Below are 15,299 nucleotides of genomic sequence, written 5' to 3' on the forward strand. Positions count from 1 at the left end.
TGGATTTAGTTCAATTACTGTTGTTTTGCACAATCATTTTCACTTAAAGTGTACATACGTTTACATAAACAGAATAGAGCACTGATCTATATATATAATTATATATTATAGTTATATATAGATCAGTGGAATAGAGGCCCTCTGCCATTCTGTGTTCTGCCTGTTGTTTTAATTAAAATTACTGTTGCATATTTAAACTTTTTGAAAGATGTTAGCTAAGTTCATTACTTGACTCTTGTTTTGCATATAATAGTTTTCTAAAACTTTACATTATTTGGATAATTGTTAATAAAATCTGTCAAATTAGATTTTTACAGAACTGAAAGAAGAATAATATTTAATAGTTTTAATATATTTTTTGTCCAATTTTGGTGTGCTACTTTCAATAAGTGTGATTTATTTTATTGGTTTGTAGTTTTTCAATTCAGATTAATTAAATTCATGAAATTAATGAAAAAGTATAAAATTAATACAATTATACACAACATTTTTTTTTTTTAAATAGGTAAAAATTTCGGTTTCGGTTTTTGGCCAAGTGCATCCTGGATTTTCGGTTTTGGTTTCGGCCCAGAATTTTCATTTCGGTGCATCCCTACTTTTTTTCCAGTGTCGCGCTGAATTTGAGAGCAACATAAGGCTCGACACCTCAGCATCATATGCTGACTTCCACTCATGATGTTTCCATCAGTCCACTCGGCCACTTTTATTCTTCTTACCTTTAACACATGTGGCCTAGGAGGTTATACATCCACATGGAACTTAGGTGAATCTTGTTGCTTTCTTTAGTTGGTTGACATCACAGGAAAAGATCAGGATGAGTCTATGATAGCGCTGCATGACTGCAATGGAGACGTCAACAGAGCCATCAACGTGCTGTTGGAGGGCAGTCCTGACACTGTGAGTTCAGATTCTTGTTTATAGGTTCATTATGGGGGTTTGAGTGTAAATAAGTGATTAGTAGTCGACCAATATGTGTTTTTTTTTTTTTATAATTTTTTATTTACCATGCCTTTATCCACAGGGTAGGACGGCTGAGGCTACAATAAATTATTTGTATTAATTATATAATTATTTAAGCCCTAATGTGCTTGGGGAAAAATATTTTCCCCACTTAAACCCCATGCTAAATCATTTGCCCATTTGTTTCTCAGGACTCTTGGGAGATGGTTGGAAAGAAGAAAGGAGTGTCAGGTCAGAAGGAAAGTGCACAGACAGATGGAGGAGATGATGGGAAGGAGAACCGTGAGAGAGGAGAAAGGGATGTGGTGCGTCGTAGAGGTGGTGCCCCGCGGAGGGGCCGTGGAGCCAGCCGTGGACGAGAGTGTGAGTGGAGACATTTATTTCACTGAATTTCCTTCATTTTAAATCAGAATTCTTTGTTGGTCTCAGGAAAATTGAATTGTCATCTAATGGTTGGGCTTTTGTTTCACACTCTGTGCAGACAGCAGCACACTACAACAACCTTGCTGCTTTTTATATTGCTGAAGGTACAATGTGTGGGCTAGAGTAAGTTTAGAATGCTGCCGGATGCCCTCACTGTGTCTCACTCTTAGTTTCAGAGCAACAAAAAGCCTATACTCAACATCTGCAGAAGTCATGTGGTTTGATTATGATCTGACTTTGATTAGGATCAGTTTGAGAGCTAAGTTAATGGTCATGTGACAAAGGACAGTATTTTCTAATTGATGTCAATTTAAATGAAGTCAAAACTCATCACTCTGCAAGATGTAGCCTAAAGTTCAAATGTTTAACCTTTTCAATTTTAAAGTACTTTCTTCTATCCAAGCTTATGCAGACAACTGTCTCTTTGGTCTGTTTTGAGTGGCCTATCCAGCCTGACATGGCCACATTGGCTCAAGCAATGACATGAGTTTGAAGGGGCTTTGAAAAAGCTGTTTGAAAAACGTTTATTTTTGAATTTCTGTTTGATGCTAGTGGTGCAGAAATGACACTTTAAAGGTGCAATAATCGATTTCTGCTGTTTTGCTAACTTCCGCAAGACTTGACCAATGAATTGGATCACTACCTAAACCACACATTCTCTCCAAAACCACACTCACCAAAGACATCTCAGCCAAACTGATGTCAGCAAGCCTGAATGTGTAAAAAGTAGAGAGTGATTTCTAGGGCTGGGTAAATTTTAGGTACCGACCGAATTGTCTCTAGCAAGCTAGATGGGGCCCAAATCTAAAAGTGTTGGTGATTGGCTGTGTTTAGGCATCAAGGAAAAACACTAGTATTAGAAAATTGTTTGAGTTCCAGGGCTGAGAATGTTATCAGAAATATTATTAACACTGTTCAACATTACAAAGAAAAACTAAACCATAATAAAGAGCCTTTAAAATATAATTTTTACAAGCGCACACACGAAGCGCAGCAACACCGGGAAAAGTGGTAATGATTCTGAATGTGTCAGAAAAAACAGCAAGAGACTGTCTGAACATTGTTAATTAATAGAGAGAAATACACATTCGGGTTGAGCAAACAGACGATGATCTCTGGATCAATGATGGTCAGAGTGATTGCCAATAGCTGATGCCTTTGACCATGTCATGATGATATTTGGCTCGTTTTCCCATTAATTTATTAAATTATTCTTTTTAGACTATTATTAATATAACAAAACATTTGCCCGTAGACACTTAAGACACACGTATGAAGAAACAGTATTATATTAAGTACAGATGACAGGAAAGCCGTATATGGGCATGTATGATGCGCTGATACGGTCTCGTGGAACACGCGCATCTAAGAACCTTCCTATTTATTTATTTATTTATTTTTTGAGTGCTGAAAAATGCTGCTTTGAGTTCAGTTCACTTTATTTCCACAGTTTGTGTACGCAATTCTAATAATAATAATACAATCACTATATAAAAGAATACAAAATGTATAAAATAATACAAAAATGCTTTTACTTTCGAACCATGATTTATATTTCAGTGTTTATTATCATTATAATTTATTTAAAAAAAAAATGTATTATTGTTTTTATGTTTTCATTTTGTAGAAGTAATTTTCCGTCTGCATGTTCAGACGGATTCTTGCCTGACTAAATCGAAAGGTGGTTACATATATATAGCATTTTATCATTAATTTGCTGTTTCGTTTGGAGTGTAATTTGAATTTAGAAATGCATTTGGTTTAAATTTTTTATTTTTTAAATAAATGTAATTTTCAATGCAAAATCAATAAAGAAAGAATATTCACTAATCACTGAGGTTTCCGATGTAATTGGATGTATATATCGTGAAGGAGGGAACTAAACTAAGTTATTCACACACATGATATATTTTCCTGGATAACGAAATACCCGATGGGTAGAGAATGCACAGATGAAGCTTCTTTGCTAGAGAGATGTTCACAACTGTTGTAAAGCCATCTTTCAAAAAGTTGAACTGCAGATTTTAAATGCACTTATTTTTTTTTCCAGTTTCATTTGAACTTTTAGTTAAAATAAATACAAATAAATTCAAAGTTTGAAAGTATTTTAAAAAAAGTATCGTTTAGGAATAAAAACATTTTTAACGATACCCAGCCCTAGTGATTTCTGAATGGCCAAACATGGGCTTTTTTATTTTTATTATAAAACTAATTTTCTTCCTGTTTAGAGGAACTCTTCCAAAACTAAGTGAGCTACATTGGCAGCTGTTAGTATGACAGCAACTTAACTAAAATGGAGCCTCATTTGAGAGTGATTTGGAACACTATAAAAAGGCAGCATCTCCACATGTCATTTAAATTGCACTCCTCAATCGCAGCACATGGGAGACTTGACTTGCAATAGATCTCAAAACAGGTACATACAAGTTTTGGTATCGCCTAATTGGTGAAGGATACATGCAGTGCTACCTTAGAATTTGGCTAAAACCTGATACCTTAGGAGGCAGAGATATTAACATGCCTACCTTTTGGAACAGCCTTTGCTTTAGGAGCATGCCTATGATGCCTTAAAATGCCACCTCCAGAGGAAGCTGTCCAGGTTTTGAAATGGACCTATTCTCTAGGGCTGTCACATAGATTGGTGGTGTGATATAAAAGTAGCTATAGATCTACATTTCTATGGAAAAATTATTTTTAATTTCACATTTTTTGTGTTGTCTTATAAAGGTGAGGTTCTTGGACTTTGTTGAGATTTATGTATCACTTGCTGTGTTTTTGCAATTTCGTTTTTAGTGCATTTGATAATGCGGCCTTAACACCAGGTTGCATATAGTCTTCCTCAAAAAATTGCTTAACCTTCACTTTAAAAAATGGCTGTAAGCTTTTTTCCAGTCAGCTTTTATCTGCATGTAAGTGCAAGCATTAAGCACATCCAAAGGTTGGGAAAGATGCCTTAATGACTTTATTTGCAGTGCTTCAACTTCTGGGAAGCATGAACTTTACATGCCAGAAGATGGTTTTAGTGGTGGAGCTAATAGAAGCTTTAAGGAACAATATCAAAGTCTCTTGTAGTGGTTGACCGATATATCACCTTTTTTTATTATCAGCATCGGCCAATACATTTCCTGTTAATTACATTCAAAGAACATATTTCAAATCCGTAGTCAAATCTGACAACACTGGTATCATAAACGGTGGTTCTTTACCTCAAATTATGCTAAAAAACGCAATTCTGACAGCTTTTATAGCTAATGCGTTTGCACGTTCTCCAGTTGATTTGACTGGTGATGTCTGGATCTAAAAGGTGATAGGCTTTTACCGGTTAGGCGGTACTCAGTACTTTCTGAGTAAATGCGATTTGCTAATGTGGACATGCCATCCATTGTTACTGGAATACTGTGTGTACTGTTAAAGGCTTACCACGGTGTAATGTGTTACCGGTTTTACTGTGTGCAAGGGACAACACTGGTGTGAAATTTTATACCGGTGGAAACATTGTTGATTGAACTTCCAATATCATTAGAATAGCCTAAAATAGTTGGGGTTTAGAGTTTGTGACTCATGATAAATGAGCCTAAATAATGCACTGAAAGCCAGATGTTCTTTACCAACGTATCAGGTTACACGGGCAGCAAAGTATGTGCACTGTGAATATAATGTGCAATTGTAAGAGGATTCGGAATGACACAAGAAATGCTGTTAGACAAATGTGCTTGAAGAAACGCACTATTATATTTTTAAGAACGGATGACAAAAGCCATCTATGTGCATGTCTGACAGGCTGTTTGTTCGGAGGCGTGCAGTCTCGTATGTAAAACGCGCTCGCCCTTTCTTTTAGTTTGTTTTTATTTGCAGTTTAAAGTCATTTGAATTTTAAGGTTCGATGCATGGGTATTTTTGATTCTAATGGTATGAGTTCAAAAGCTTTGACAGCTTTGAAAGTTTTATGACTAAACAGAAATCAGAAGAAACTGCCATCTACCATTTTTATTTGTTTTGATTATTTTTTTTTACAAAGTTGGTTTTATATGAAAAAAAATTTAAAAATAATTCTAAATGAGTTTATTATTATTTATTAGCTATTTGGTTTATTTACTATATTAAATTGTGATATCGGCCACCCTGCTCTCTGGGTATCAGCATCGGCTATTAAAAAACCCATTTCGGTCAACCACAATTCTCTTGTATCTGGTGTGTTTCCTCTAATCATTCTGTACTTTGTCCCTTCTCACCAGTTCGTGGGCAGGAGAATGGGCTAGATGGGGCCAAGGCAAGTGGAGTTGCAGGCAGAGGAACAGAGCGAGGCCGTCGGGGTAGAGGCAGAGGAAGAGGTAAACTGCTTCTTCCAACATTTCTTGAATATGTTTTTATAACTTTGCATTTTTGTACTTCTTGGTTGGGATTAGAAAGAAAAGTTTTGGATCTCTGATTTGACTCCTATCATGCAGGTGGTGCTGGTAGACGAGGTGGAAGGTTTTCTGCTCAGGGCATGGGGTAAGTTGTTTTGTTTTTTTTAAGCCCCAAGTATACTTCGGTTTTTATTCGAATGCTTGACGTATCCTACCATAGAACGCTCAGCCTTTCGAATATACTTCATTTGACTGTGCACGTATATCTTAAGGAGGTTAGTTTTCTTTTATAGTCCTTCAGAATTGATTTATACAAATGCAGGTATCTCCTGACCTCCTCACACATGCTCTTGACCTGCACATCCACTGTTCTTGTTTCCATCTTCGTCTCCTGTTGTTCACTGCATGGTCAAATGGGGAGTGTTGCCACCTTGTGGATAAAATAATTCCTGGCCCATGCGCAGACTTTGCGTTCAGAGTACACAGTTTTATAAAAATCAGACTGCTTGCATACATTGCTTGAGCACTCTGCTGACGCTGAAATATGTCACTCGCCTTGTATTCACACGTCTAGCATTTGCTCAAAACCGAAGTGTAATTTGGGCTTTAGGGTCCTTCCTTTTTTCAATGTTCACTTGAAACATCACCTAAAAACTGTGTCCTAACCAAGCGCAGTAAATGACAAGCGATAATTCCATGTAAAAAAAATTTGCTCACTAGCTTCATATTTCTGTCATTCAGCTAAGCCCACAGTAAAATATAATTGGTCCAAAGATTGGCTGCTCCTATGTTGTGCAGTATTTTTGCTTTCAGTGTGGACAAAATTTACTGGACACTGGAAAATTGTCACATCGCACCTGATTAAGACATGGTGTAAATGAGAACAGCGCAGTCTGGATATTTCCAGTGCTACAGTGCTATGGCATACGTTCAGTCTTATTGACTAGGAATTTTAGCAGAAAGACCTGTTCTGTTGAGTCTTAAGGTAAGCGTGGTGTATGTATGCCTTTTGTAGTTGACATGTTTTCTATGCAGATGTCTGACAAGGTAAGAATGATCTATAATGGGTTTATTTTCAGCATTTTACTATGTCTTATTAATGTCTTATTAAAGGTTGTCAAAATATAGTAGGGCTGCAACGGTACACAACATTCACGGTTCGATATGGTTTCGGTACAACAGGGAAAATGAATCTAAAAATTATTTTGAAAACACTGGCTGATGGGCAACAATTCTTATTGTGAAGGCTCATTTATACATTTTTTCAACAAAATTGCAATACAAAACTTGAGAGCCTCTTATATGCACATTGTAACAATTAAGACATTAGCAGTGCAGATTCTGTGTCTAAGCAGTACAGCTCAACACTTGTTTTTAGGAAAATCTGAATATCCACATTATCAGATGACAGTGCAGATCAGTTAGTATGGACAATGACTCCTGCTGGACAATTACAGCTTGTGCTTGTTTATATAGAGCGGGCACTACAGAATTGCTGAAATGCGTTCTTGTAGGAACTTTATAACGGGGCTCAAGAACATTGAGCAGATACTCAAAGCCTGTCTGGGGCCTGTAGATGGGCTGTTCCATATATTAGTGCATCTAAACGCGTTCAGCGGGAGACACAGATTTAAACACTGAGACTGTGCACAACAGCCGGCAAGGCAGCGCATGTTGATGGAAGAACTGTCTGCCCCCTGTCCGAGCTGACACACAGCCTTCGTCCTGTTCACTACTCATTGCCCAGTATTGCTCTATAGATTACTGCAAAACCATAATGCTCCAAACAACAGATTTAATAGATGGCAGTGGGTCTTCAAAAAGTCTGACATATTTATATTTTGGTTCGTTACATCTATCCATCCATCCATCCATCCATCTTCAACCGCTTATCCGAAGTCGGGTCGCGGGGGCAGCTGCTCCAGCAGGGGGCCCCAAACTTCCCTATCCCGAGCCACATTAACCAGCTCTGACTGGGCGACCCCGAGGCGTTCCCAGGCCAGTGTGGAGATGTAGTCTCTCCACCTAGTCCTGGGTCTTCCCGAGGCCTCCTCCCAGCTGGACGTGCCTGAAACACCTCCCTAGGGAGGCGGCCAGGGGCATCCTTACCAGATGCCCAAACCACCTCAACTGACTCCTTTCAACGCAAAGGAGCAGCGGCTCTACTCCGAGCTCCTCACGGATGACTGAGCTCCTCACCCTATCTCTAAGGGAGAAGCCCGCCACCCTTCTGAGGAAGCCCATTTCGGCCGCTTGTACTCGCGACCTAGTTCTTTCGGTCATGACCCAACCTTCATGACCATAGGTGAGGGTAGGAACGAAAATTGACCGGTAGATCGAGAGCTTTGCCTTCGGCTCAGCTCTCTTTTCAGTGATCAACGGTGCGATAGAGCGAGTGCAATACGCCCCTGCTGCCCCGATTCTCCGGCCAACCTCCCGCTCCATTGTCCCTCACTCGTGAACAAGACCCCGAGGTACTTGAACTCCTTCACTTGGGGCAAAACCTCATTCCCTACCTGGAGTATGCACTCCATCGGTTTCCTGCTGAGAACCATGGCCTCAGATTTAGAGGTGCTAATCCTCATCCCAGCTGCTTCACACTCGACTGCCAAGCGATCCAGTGAGAGCTGAAGGTCACGGACCGATGATGACATGAAGACAACATCATCTGCAAAAAGCAGCGATGAGATCCCCAGCCCACCGAACCGCACACCTTCCCCACCCGACTACGCCTCGATATCCTGTCCATGAATATCACAAACAGGATTGGTGACAAAGCGCAGCCTTGGCGGAGACCAACCCCACATGGAATGAACTCGACTTTGTGCCGAGGACCGGACACAGCCCTCGCTTTGGGCGTACAGGGATTGGATCAGCCCTAAGAAGGACCCCCCACCCCGTACTCCGCAGCACCTCCCACAGTCTCTCCGGGGACCCGGTCATACGCCTTCTCCAGATCCACAAAACACATGTAGACCGGATGGGCATACTCCCAGGCCCCCTCCAGGATCCTTGCGAGAGTAAAGATCTGGTCCGTCGTTCCACGACCAGGGCCTAAAACCGCATTGTTCCTCTTCAATCTGAGGTTCGACAATCGGCCGAACCCTCCTCTCCAGCACCTTGGAGTAAACTTTACCAGGGAGGCTGAGAAGTGTGATACCCCTGTAGTTGGCACACACTCTCTGATCCCCCTTTTGAAGAGGGAACCACCACCCCGTTCTGCCACTCCTTAGGTACTGTCCCAGATTTCCACGCAATGTTGAAGAGGCGTGTCATCCATGACACCCCTCCACATCCAGAGCTTTCAGCATTTCTGGTCGGATCTCATCAATTCCGGGGCTTTGCCACTGCGGAGTTGTTTGACTACCTCAGTGACCTCCCCCAGGGAAATAGAATCTGATCCCCATCATCCTCCGGCTCTGCCTCTACCATAGAGGGCGTGTTGGGATTTAGGAGTTCTTCAAAGTGTTCCTTCCACCGCCCAATAACCTCCTCGGTTGAGGTCAACAGCGTCCCATCTTTGCTGTATACAGCTTGAATGGTTCCCCGTTTCCCCTCCTAAGGTGGCGGACGGTTTTCCAGAAGCACTTTGGTGCGGACCGAAAGTCCTTCTCCATGGCTTCTCCGAACTTTTCCCACACCCACTGCTTTGCCTCCCTCACGGCCGAGGCCGCAGCACTTCGGGCCCTGTCGGTACCTTGCAGCTGCCTCCGGAGACCTCCGGGACAACAAATCCGGAAGGCCTCTTTCTTCAGTCGGACGGCTTCCCTGACCACCAGTGTCCACCACGGTGTTCGAGGGTTACCACCCCTTGCGGCACCTAAAACCTTGAGGCCGCAGCTCTCCACAGCGGCCGGCAATGGAAGCTTTGAACATTGCCCACTCGGTTCAATGTCCCCAACCTCCGCAGGGATGCCTGAAAAGCTCCGCCCGGAGGTGTGAGTTGAAGATCTCACGGACAGGGACCTCCTCCAAGCGTTCCCAGTTCACCCGCACTACTCGCTTGGGCTTCCCAGGTCTGTCCAGAGTCTTTCCCCACCCCTGACCCAACTCACCACCAGATGGTGATCGGTTGACAGCTCTGCCCCTCTCTTTACCCGAGTGTCCAAAACATATGGCCTCAGATCCGACGACACGATTACAAAATCGATCATCGACCTTCGGCCTAGGGTGCTCTGGTACCACGTACACTTATGAGCATCCTTATGTTCGAACATGGTGTTTGTTATAGATAATCCATGACTAGCACAGAAATCTAATAACAAACATCCACTTGAGTTCAGATCAGGAGGCCGTTCCTCCCAATCACGCCTTTCCAGGTGTCCCTGTCATTTCCCGTGTGCGTTGAAGTCACCCAGCATCACTATGGAGTCCCCTACTGGGGCCCTATTCAGGACTCCATTCAGGGTCTCCAAGAAGGCCGAATACTCTGAACTGCTGTTCGGTGCATATGCACAGACAACAGTCAGAGTTTTCCCCCACAACCCGTGAGGCGTAGGGAGGCGACCCTCTCATCCACCGGGTAAACTCCAACGTAGTGGCTCAGCCGGGGACTCGTGAGTATCCCCACACCACCCGTCGCCTCACACCCTGGGAAACTCCAGAGAAGAATAGAGTCCATCCCCTATCCAGGAGTACGGATCCAGAGCCAAAACTGTAAGCGCCGATGTAAGCCCCACCAGATCCAACTGGTAACGCTCCACCTCCCTCACTAGTTCCGCTCCTTCCCCCAGTGAGGTGACATTCCACGTCCCCAGAGCAAGCCTTTGCTGCCCGGGTCTGGTCCGGCCGAGGCCCACGGCCTTCACTGCCGCCCATATGGCAGCGCGACCGACTCCTGCGGTTCCTCCAATGGGTGGTGGGCCCAAGGGATGTAGAGGGGGTTCCACGCTGCTTCTTCGGGCTGTGCCCGGCCGGGCTCGCGTGACAAACCCGGCCACCAGGCTGCGCCGACGAGCCCTCCATCTGGGCCTGGCTCCAGACAGGGGCCCCGGGCTTCCTCCGGGCAGGGTAACTCCTCCTCTTGCCGTTTTTTCCATGAGTCATTTTTCATTTTTCATCGTTACATCTAAGTTGGGAAAAAGAGTGAGCTAGCTAGTATAAACTTCACATGGATTTATCTGATCTGCAGTTTCTCATGTACAGTGTAGTGTTCTGTTTTGGTTCCATGTGGTCCTTTGTTCCTCTGCAATCTTTTTTCATTTTAGTTTTACCTCTAAGTGGTTTGTTTTAATATTGGTGTCATGCATGCTATGATATGTAATCATTCGGGAGACTGCGTGAACGGTACCAAAGGCCCTGTATACTTTCGGTTCGCCGTGGATACATGTACCGTAGCAGCCCTAATATAGTGTATGAAATGAAGATGCACTTAGTGAAAGAGTTCATCCAAAAATTACGATTATCATTTACTCCCCCTCATGTTATACCAAATTCACATGTCTTTATTCCTTTAGAGCAAAAAGTGATATCAAAAAGGGCAGAATATCAGTGACTAACAGCCTTGGGGCACCATTCATTTGGTTATCATTTTTAAAAATGTTTCCTAATGTGTTCCATGAAAGTTGTGCAGTTTAAAAAGATGAAGGGTGAGGGGGATTGACTAAATTTTCATTTTTGGGTGAACGCTTTTAATGTCTAGTGTTAAAGTATGGCATTGTTAGTGCAAAAATGTTTCATGTGTGTCATGTTTTTTGGTTTAAGTAAGGGTTACCAATGTCTGAAAACTGGGCTAGAACTGTGTGTCAGGATTAGAGTCTTTTTATTTAGAGTTCAATTTGGGTTTATGTAGATGTATAAATTGCAATAACCTGCTGAAACCTCAAAGTGCTGATATGCTGTCTAGGCTCATTTTATGCCCCTGGATTGTTTTGTTTGAGTCTGGTTTTCTGTGGTCACTTTGCTTCTGTCAGGCAACTTGACTGGCACCTTTCAGGTGTGACGTGTGCGTTTGAAGTGTGCATGCTAGTTTGGTTTTCAATTCTTGACCCCTAAATCTCCAGACTACAAGTTTACTAGCTGCCAAGTCACACCTTGAAATACAGCACCACTAGCCTAGCTTTTTCATTTGAAAGCTTAATATTCTGCTACCTGTAGAGCAGGTATGGTAGCTAGACTGGCCTTGGACATGTAGATACCATGTTAGATTTTAGGCTGACGTTTGCCATAACTCAACACATGCACACACCCAAGCGCATCTATATTGACACAATGCACCCCCATCTTTCAGTGTTGAGCTGCTTGTAATTCTCCCTGTTGTTTCTCCCTAAAGCCAGATTGATAAGGGCCCCAGATATGATTTTTCAGGAGATGAGAGGTGAGTTGAACTCATTTGTTTGAGTGTGTTGGTTTGTATGTTCAGGGTCAAGGGCTAAATGGCAAGTAGCCTGTGATCAAATTAAGCTTGCTCTGCTTATGACACTTATCTGCAGTATATTCTTTATGAACTATAGATATTCACTTTTTATAGGCAGCTTAAGTTGTCCACAGGTTTGGTTTCCGGTTCGTGAGTGACTGGCAAGCATGTTTGCATCTCTTGTATAATTGCGCTTAGCTAGTTTTGACATTAGTGTGTGTTTACTGCTAGTTGAGGACTATAGCAGTGAATTTGTTTTCCCCATTTGTTTTTTTTTTTTATTATTATTTTTTTTGCATATTGTTACTGTTGGTTGTGGAGAATAATTTTGCCTGACTGACATTGCTCCCCTCATTCGCTAGATGTTCCTTCTGATAATGGACACCAGAGAGGGGTTGGGATGCAAACTCTGCGTGCCTTGTACATTGAAACATAATAAATTCTTCCATTTCTTCATTTTTAGTCTGTTTAACCCAGCGGACTACACTGAGCCAGCCCAAACTGAGGAGAGCTACACAAGTGGAAGCACTTGGAGTAACACCGGCAACCTTGAACCAGAGGATGGCAACAGTGAGTTATGCCAGTTTTTATTTATCTTTTTAGTTTTTTTTTTTTCACATAAGTGTGGGTGCAGTTTCTTTAAAGAAATAGTTCACCCAAAAATTAAAATTCTCATCATTTACTGAACCTCATGCCATTCCAGATGTGTATGACTTTTTCTTGTACAGAACACAAGGTTTTTAGAATATCTCAGCTCTATAGTGAATTGTTGCCAGAAATATATAAATATTTATGCATATAAAGGCAACATAATAGGATGACTCGAGTCATTAAATCCATGTCTTCAGAAGAGAAATTCGTGTGTGAGAAACTGTTCAATATTTAAGTTTTTTTTTTTTTTTTTTTAACTATACATTTCTCCTCGTGTATCGCCACCTACTGGGCAGGGAGGAGAATTTATTGTAAAGGACTTGAATATTGATCTGTTTCTCAGACATGGATTAAACCACTGGAGTAGGATGGATAAATATTATGCTGCCATTATGTCCTTTTTGGAGCTTCAAAGTACTGGCCACCATTCACTTACATTGAATGGACCAACAGAGCTGAAATAGAGTAGAAGCGGAGTAGAAATTTTAAAAAAAAATCTGTGTGTTCAGCAAAAGAATGTTATACACATCTGTGATAGCATGAGGGTGAGTAAATTATCATTTTTAATTGTGTGTGTGTGTGAACTATTCCTTTAAATTTAGTGGCTCTTATTCAAGCACTTTTCATTAGTACTCACTCAGTTTAAAAGACACATGTGAACTGATGCTCGAAGTTCACATTTGTGTCTTCAGACAGCTCAGACCTACGCATCTGTCTCCACAGGGCTTGAGTTTACAGGTGGAGAGGGAACAAGCTATCCCCAAAAGTTTGACTCCACCCCTGGTGAGTGTCATTGTAATCGTAAGGGCCTACAAATTTTCTATGACTGTTTTGGAGAGGGTTTGTTCTCTTGCTGTTGTTAGTGAGCTTGATATATTATTATTGTTATTATTTATTCCATCATCTTGATCACAGGTGCTTGGAGAACTGCCACAGAAGAGTGGGGTACGGAGGATTGGAATGAGGATGTGAGTTTTTTTGTTGATAAACAACTGTTGCATTTTTCTGTTGCTTGATCAGTTACTGTCAACCATCAAAGCATTTTTAGCATCGATTTAGGTATCTATAGCCATGTATCCAAACAAAGTCTAACGTTACGTAGGTCCCAGTTTATAGGACTATGTCACCGTGCACAGAAACGTTAATTTAACATGTACACAAACATGTACCACTACAAGTTAGCAAACAAACCAACAAACAAATTCGGCTAAACGTGAACCTTACCTGTCAGTGTCCCAGTCATAGCGCCGCTGCATTCATCAGTAGTTTTGAAGGAAGCTCTGTGGCAGACGCATAGCTCTAACACATTATGTAGTTTATCACAGAAAATTATTCAACTCGGTTCTGTCTGTAATATGCGCTTGGAATTAAGTCTTAGTGGCTCAGTGTGCAGTGCAATTAATTGGGGGGGAATCTGCAACTGTGACAGTCATGGCCTAGCACAGTGACACATCCAGGTACTGTGAGATCAAGTCACTCAGTCCCACTCCTTCTCCCTAATGTATCCTGTCTTCGGCCTCTATTGATAAAGCAGTAAAAAAAATCATACCGTTTTAAAAAGAGGATATCATTTGTCAACTTGTTTGCTATGAATTGAGATTGAATTGGATTTAATGTTAATGTTTTTTTTTTTTACCGAACCATTCTTGTTTTTTTCTCTTTGTAGTTGTCCGAGACAAAGATATTCACTGCCTCCAGTGTGGCATCTGTGCCCATTCCACAAGAGAATGTCACCATTACAGCTGGACAGAGGTATGTCAATGGCTGCTAACCAAAGACACCAAAGACGCAATAAATCGGCTATATTCTTGGTACTATGAGATCCTTTATTGACGTGATTAGTTTTGCCGTTCAGGATTGATTTGGCAGTGTTGCTGGGGAAGAATCCACCCTCCTCTTCCTCTGAAGCAGAGCCCGTTCCACTTGAAGGCCCACAGTCTCGGTCTCAGTCTCTGGTGTTCAGCAATTCAAAACAGAATGCTTCATTGTCCCAGTCCTCCTCCAGTGCTCCTTACAGCCAGCACAGCATGGTGAGCCATACCTCAAATGACTCGTCAAGATAGACGCAGCAGATAATAATATAAACAGTTGCAGGATTTCGTGGGGAGGGTCTTAATTGAAGCTGAAGTGTGTAACTTTTTCTGTTAAAATACATTCTTATCCCTGCTTTATGTGGAGAGACAACAGTAATTAAGCCATATGTATGTTAGTTTTCACAAATTGGCAACATTGTCTCGGTAGCGCTATAAAAAAATATTCTTTGTTTTGAGCAACCCATTGATTTCAACAATAACATTATTTCAACACAATAACATTGACTCAGCTAATGGTGTGATTTGGAGGTTGGACAATCTGTTTCTTCAATCAACAGCAGATGGGGGTTTTCAGGAAAGCGTTTTTTCTTTTCATTTTTAAATTAAATTCACAACATGGATGGAAATGCACTTTCTCAGTTGTAAATTAACAATTTAAATTTAATCTAAAGCACAAATACATAATTTTCAAGCAAAATTCTCAGTTATTGTAGTGGAGTGCTTTAGATTTGTGAGCTTCTCATCGGT

General features: G+C 41.5%; 1 protein-coding gene across 5 annotated transcripts in view; it reads left to right on the forward strand.

Moving 5' to 3' along the window:
• The window catches only part of LOC127650287 (ubiquitin-associated protein 2-like), a 42,364-nt gene that overhangs the window by 7,527 nt on the left and 19,538 nt on the right, over positions 1–15,299 (forward strand). For 3 of the 5 annotated variants that reach the window (XM_052135606.1, XM_052135605.1, XM_052135608.1), the window contains exons 4-13: positions 787–897; positions 1,152–1,323; positions 5,619–5,714; positions 5,832–5,877; positions 12,004–12,048; positions 12,551–12,657; positions 13,462–13,521; positions 13,654–13,706; positions 14,405–14,490; positions 14,594–14,768. In XM_052135606.1, coding sequence (XP_051991566.1) covers positions 787–897; positions 1,152–1,323; positions 5,619–5,714; positions 5,832–5,877; positions 12,004–12,048; positions 12,551–12,657; positions 13,462–13,521; positions 13,654–13,706; positions 14,405–14,490; positions 14,594–14,768 — 951 coding nt within the window. The remainder of the gene's footprint in view (positions 1–786; positions 898–1,151; positions 1,324–5,618; positions 5,715–5,831; positions 5,878–12,003; positions 12,049–12,550; positions 12,658–13,461; positions 13,522–13,653; positions 13,707–14,404; positions 14,491–14,593; positions 14,769–15,299) is intronic. The other 2 variants (XM_052135607.1, XM_052135609.1) reach the window with 1 other exon arrangement.

This window comes from Xyrauchen texanus, chromosome 10, assembly GCF_025860055.1.
Source record: "Xyrauchen texanus isolate HMW12.3.18 chromosome 10, RBS_HiC_50CHRs, whole genome shotgun sequence".
Classification (NCBI taxonomy): domain Eukaryota; kingdom Metazoa; phylum Chordata; class Actinopteri; order Cypriniformes; family Catostomidae; genus Xyrauchen; species Xyrauchen texanus.